General features: G+C 42.9%; 1 protein-coding gene across 1 annotated transcript in view; it reads left to right on the top strand.

The window, feature by feature from the left end:
* The window catches only part of LOC118432597, a 7,057-nt gene extending 1,819 nt beyond the window's left edge, over nucleotides 1-5,238 (top strand). The window contains exons 2-7 of the mRNA XM_035844233.1: nucleotides 29-214; nucleotides 694-897; nucleotides 1,315-1,513; nucleotides 2,064-2,219; nucleotides 2,523-2,613; nucleotides 3,010-5,238. Of these exons, the coding sequence (XP_035700126.1) occupies nucleotides 29-214; nucleotides 694-897; nucleotides 1,315-1,513; nucleotides 2,064-2,219; nucleotides 2,523-2,613; nucleotides 3,010-4,501 (2,328 nt within the window). The 3' untranslated portion in view covers nucleotides 4,502-5,238. The remainder of the gene's footprint in view (nucleotides 1-28; nucleotides 215-693; nucleotides 898-1,314; nucleotides 1,514-2,063; nucleotides 2,220-2,522; nucleotides 2,614-3,009) is intronic.
* The last annotated feature ends 464 nt before the right edge of the window (nucleotides 5,239-5,702 follow it).

The raw sequence follows: 5,702 nt of genomic DNA, 5'->3' as shown, positions 1-5,702 counted from the left end.
TGATCATTGACATGTAACACTTTGTCAGGTAACCTGTGTTTTTTTCTTCCCGTATTTGCTGAAGCCAGCATCTCCATCCTATGCCTGTCCTGTACGCAAGAAGAACACCAGGCGCCGCAGATGTAACAAGTGTAAGGGTTGTTTGATGGAGGACTGTGGCAGGTGCTGCGACTGTCAGAGAAAGCGCATCTGCAAGAAGAGAAAATGTTTGGATGTAAGTTTGGAACCATTCTGAAAAAAGAATATTGTGGTCTGCTAAAAGTTGTATCCCACTACTCCCAAATACAAAATGTAGTAGTATTTAAGCTATATGGTCTGTAGAGAAATTGATAATATTGTTCTAATAGAGATATATCCATCCAAGGAGTTTCTAGGAAGCTTGATCCAGCCAGTGCTATTGACTTCATGGCTTCACCTTATTTCTGCTGTAACAAATTACATACTTACTAGGGTTGGACAAGTTCATTGGAACCAATCTTGATGTCTTGCTGTGCTTGCCCGATTAGTCCAGTGCAATTTTTTTGGAAGCATTACACCTAAAGATAAACTTTCAAATGCTTTTTCTTTACTGAAATATAAGGATTTCACTAGCTGGGGGATATGGCAATGTACTTTCTCTCCGGGGCCAGTACATTTGTATCTGCTTCCATGTATCTTTCAAACCTCTTAAGCATGTTGAACTCTGTTCTACAGCCTGTATTCTCGCAAGGTGCCCGATGCCTGATCTGTACCCAGACTGGCGCGGTGGCAGCCCTGAGTGAGTGTAGCACCTGTGGTGAGATCCTGCACCCGCGCTGTGTGGCTGTGTTAGGGGAGAGGGGTTCCACCAAGGATGACAGGACACAGCAGACATGGGAGTGTCCCAAATGTTGTCAGGGGAAGATTGCACACACAAAGGTAAGGATTGGACACATTGTGTAATTTCAAATATTCCCATCTTCAAGTGATACATGTACAATGTAAATAGAGTATCACACACGTCTGACTGTTTCCAAATTTTAGCCAACTTTGCTTGAGAAACTGCTACCTGTACCTTGTAAGTTGTATTTTTTTTACCTGGTTGTCCAACCTATAAGTACCAACGATTTGGAAAGTACATTGTAGTTAGAAGTTATGGCTGAAAGCACTTTTTTGTTGTAAAACTATTTTCTGTACCATTTCTAAGCAGACAATGGTTTAAAAAAAGGCATATTTCCAGTTTATTCAAAATATGTATTGCAAAGGAACAAAGTCAAGGAATGGTATATCTACTGCTTATCAGGTATAACATCGATCAGTTTTGTTTTAATTTCTGAAAATCTCTCACCATTACAGGGTAGGGTGTACTCAGGCCCACTGCCCACCCTGCTGGAGAACAGTGTCCTGTTAGCGGGCTTCACCGACTACCTGGCCCGCAACTCTTGGGCCCTGGGGCTGTGTGATGCAGGCTCCCTGGGGTGGGGCAGTGACCCAGAGGACATACTCAGGCAGCTGGCTGGGATATGGGTGGAGCATCTCCCCATTGCCAAGAAAGGTGAGTGTTTTCTTTGCATCATTGCCGCCTTCAAGTACTGTTACAGCATATACTTGTTTTGCACAAGGGTTGATTGCGGAAGTATTTACATGTTGAAGTGACACCAGTATTGCTGTTCTGTATGTCATACCTGGGTCATGGTAACGTTCCATACGGGTATTCCTGAATGGGTGATATTCAGTAATTACACCAGCCTTTTATCACACAGGCTTCTGATCGAATAATTCAAAGGCACTTTTAGTACATCGCTGTCAAAAATTTTGAATACCAGACTTGGACGTTGAAATAGCTGTTGTTACAATTTTTGTTTATGTGAAGAAAGCAGATTTCCTAAACTTTTTGTGCATTGTGCATTGAAATGTGTGCTTTCTTAGCGTGCGTATGTCATGAATAAAATATGACATGGTGTATTCCTGAGAGTTGAATCGCTCTCTGGCCTTCGTGTGATTCTACCCGCGGTCGGGCCAGTACCTCGCACGATACAGAGTACACTGCGTTGTATTCTATATTTAGTATGCTGACCTAAGCTGTTACTGTTACCCAACAACAGGCCTGTCAGATGAAGATTTTGAAGGCCTGGTGGTGAGTCTGGAGGACTGTGTGGCAGTGCTGGAGTGGTATGGACTGAACCATGGCATGTTTGATGGTCTAGTGCCTCTGGCCAGGAGGATGGTGGGGAAGGAGGTCAAGAGTGGTTACTGGAAAGGTACTAGTGATGTTGTTTTAAGATGTCATATCTAGTATGTTTCTTTTTCATAAAGATACTCAAACTGTTAAGCTGTTGATACCTGGGGTATCAACAGCAAAGCAAAGGTGAATGAAGTTTTATGCCAAGAACATCATCTGGATTGTTTTCTTCAGAAAAAAGGAATCATGAGTAAATGATTTATGTCAGTAGAAGATGTACTAGCGATATAGTTTTGCCACTTAGACATTGATCTTAAGTCATAACAAGAGCATGAACACTTGGCTGGCTTTGTACTTTTAACTGTAACACATTTTCTTTCAGAGGAAGATCCGTACCTCGTAGAGAAGCCGGAGTTTCTAAAAAGGAAGCGGCGCAACAGGAAGAGTCAGTCCACTGCAAACAAGAGCCCAAGGTATGTTGACAGGCTGTTGCCAACCATAAGAGCTGTCTAGAGAGAACTGCTTTAAAACATTGCTTGTCATAGTACCATTATTTTAGATTTGGTCAATCTACCAAGCTGTAGATCTAAGTGCCATCCAGCATTCCTCCTTTAACTGTTTTAAGTGTGTAATATGGCACTATTCTCAGTATTATTGGAAGAAGTTGCACCTTCCATGATGATATATGAATAATAAAGGAAGGAAGAGGGCGAGCCCTCAATGGTAAATTGATAATGAAGTTGATGTTAACATGAAGAATTGGTGAGGAGTAAGAACAGGTCTTATAGGCTGACTACACATTTCTACCGTTTCTCTACCGAATTGTAACCCTGTTTTACTTGTTACTGATCTGATTTCTACTGTTTCAGGTCTGACTCAGATGGCAGTCCTGTGGAGAACAGCCCACTGCTCAGGCTTCTGACTTCAGACAGCAGTTCTACAAACAGTAGCCCTGTAGGACCTGCATCTGATGTCTGCTCACCAGAAACCTCTACCGACAGCACATCCAAGAACAGCCCGTCTTACAGCCAAGCTGCAGACAAGGCAATCAGCCTTCCAACAGTCCAAGTTGAGGAGAAGCAGACTGAAGATGGAGTAAGAGATGGCACGGCAGAGAAGCCTGACTGTGTACCACTTATTGACCTCAGCAACAGCCCAGAGAGGGACCCATTGCCACAGACAAGCAGAAAGTCAGACAGTGCCTTCCCCTCCACTTGGTACTTTGACGACAGTGACAGTGATGACTACCTCCCTACACCTCCTAGGTGCCTGTCACCTCAGCCAGCCAACCAGACTGACAGGAACTTCTCAGAGTCCCCTCAGCTGTCCTGGAAGGGGCCCAGAGAAAATGGCACTGAAACAGCAAGAACACAGGGAACGGAGCAGGCAGGCGACTACATCAATGATACACTGGATGTCATGTTTAAGCATGCTCATTCAACACTGGATGTCATGTTTGAGCATGCTCATTCAAGTCTCCACAGTACACCAGGATCCACGATGATGTCAGCCCAGAACTCAACTGCAGATGACTTTGTTAACGTCATCAACAAGAAGTTTGAAGACCATTTTTCAGCAAATGTATCGATGGAAGACCAATATCAAGAGTTTCCTCCATTCTCGAACTCTACTACTAGTGCCCCATCTAAGCGTATGCACCGAAGACAGGCAATGTTACGTGGAAGTCCACAGGCAGGGTTTGAAGTCAGGCAGCAGGCCACATGTCCTTGTTTTTTCTGCACATCAGGTACAGCAGCCACCACCCAATCTCTTCCAAATAGGCAACCTACCTTTCCTCAGCAGAAGCAGCCAAGTCGCTGGAACCCACCGACCAACAAGCCACCACCAGCAAGAAGTGCAACAAGATACAGCTCCCGCTGTCGCTGTGCAGCATACAGTAGGCCAAAAGTCCAACCCCAAAATGAGCAACATGCAAACAAGATGCGCCGCACTGCCCCATCTATGAGCCACCCACAACCAGGAAGGAGTAGGCAAAACCCTGTAGCAAACATCCCTCCAGTCAGATCTTACCCTCCCTCCTGGCCTGCCACCAACCAACAGATGCAGCCAGTCACCAACAGGAGTGGTGTGGCGTCCTATCGTCAGGGAAGTCGTGAGAATCATGACGGATCATGGTTTGATGTGGACTCAACCCAGCCAATGCCGACAGCTTACCGTGCCACTGTCCACGTGAGCGTGGCCCCACCCGAAACAGCAGACAACCCTGTGGACTTTGGATGGAAGGTGCAGAGTCACCCAGGACAGCCACTTGTGGACAAAAACAGATACTTTCCCTCTGCCAGACACGGAGGAAGGAGGAAACAGATGGAGGACATTCAAAGCTACAGTTATGGCCTGTAGACAATTAAGGTGTGTCTTCCATTGGTGAAGCAGTTTGTAAGGTCCCAAGGGAAATGGTTATCATCAGGCATATGGTGGCATTTCTATCCACAGATTGCATGCTTTTATATATTTTATAATAGACTTATGTTGTAGCTAGAAGTGTTGTTCTTCTTTTTTATTATGGTGTAGCTAGTAGTATTGTTCATCGTTTGTAACCATTTTGATATTCAGTCAGGTTTCTGTGCCGGACAATGCAACAATAGTTGCAGATACATTGTACTGCTTATTTCTACCACTCGTTTGGTAGCATTTTAACCCGGTTTTAATGTTGGCGTTTATTGACTAACTTAAGTGCACTATTCGAGAGAACACCATCACTCTTGTCAGAAGATATCTACTACTTTGAGAGTACAATTTCATTATAATTTCAAACTTTGATCAATCTTGAAGAAAAATTGTAAAACTATACAGGCTCCACAAAGCATGAAGGCAAGTGAAATTCAAAATTCTTGTCTTTTTCAACGTACTATTTCCATAAAATGACAAATGCAATATCCTTCAAATTATACTTATAGTTACTTCTGTTCATAAGGCATTTCTTCTAATTTAGATATTTTGTTTCAAATCTAAATATTGAAGTAGTCTTTAGATAACCAAGTTTTGTTTAACAGAGAAATCCAGGTCTATGAGTCAGATTTTATAGAAAATACTTCTACCAAAGTAGGCTACAGAAATTAAAGCTGATCATGACCATCCTCTTTGTCCTGTCATTGTACTACCATCCTTTTTTGGTAGTGAGTTAATGGCATTACTGTACTATCTTACATAATGTCTTGTTAAAGCTATAACACCACAAGAGCATATAACATCTAATATGTTATATGTAGCAAGTACATGTAACTGCATGTATGTACATGCAACTGTCTGGAAACAACTCGAGAAGTGGTTGATGATCATGATGGTAGGTGTGTAGCCGTTGTCAAAAGGAAGTTCAAGTTGAAAATGGTTTCCCTGGCATTTTCCTATTGCACTGCAGCGGGTTGTATACAGTATGTATGTGCGCTTGTTTGAGGACAAACAAGTGCTTTTAAAAAAGCTGGCATTTTGCCAATGTTTGCGTGTGTGAACGTTTTTTTCTAGTTATTAGAATGTCATATAAATAGAACAGAGTAACTAAACCTGATATTGGCGCATGGAGAGATTCACATATGTGCCTGAA

This window comes from Branchiostoma floridae, chromosome 2 (genome assembly GCF_000003815.2).
Source record: "Branchiostoma floridae strain S238N-H82 chromosome 2, Bfl_VNyyK, whole genome shotgun sequence".
NCBI classification, from domain to species: Eukaryota; Metazoa; Chordata; class Leptocardii; order Amphioxiformes; family Branchiostomatidae; genus Branchiostoma; species Branchiostoma floridae.
This window is presented reverse-complemented; position numbering and strand designations above follow the sequence as displayed.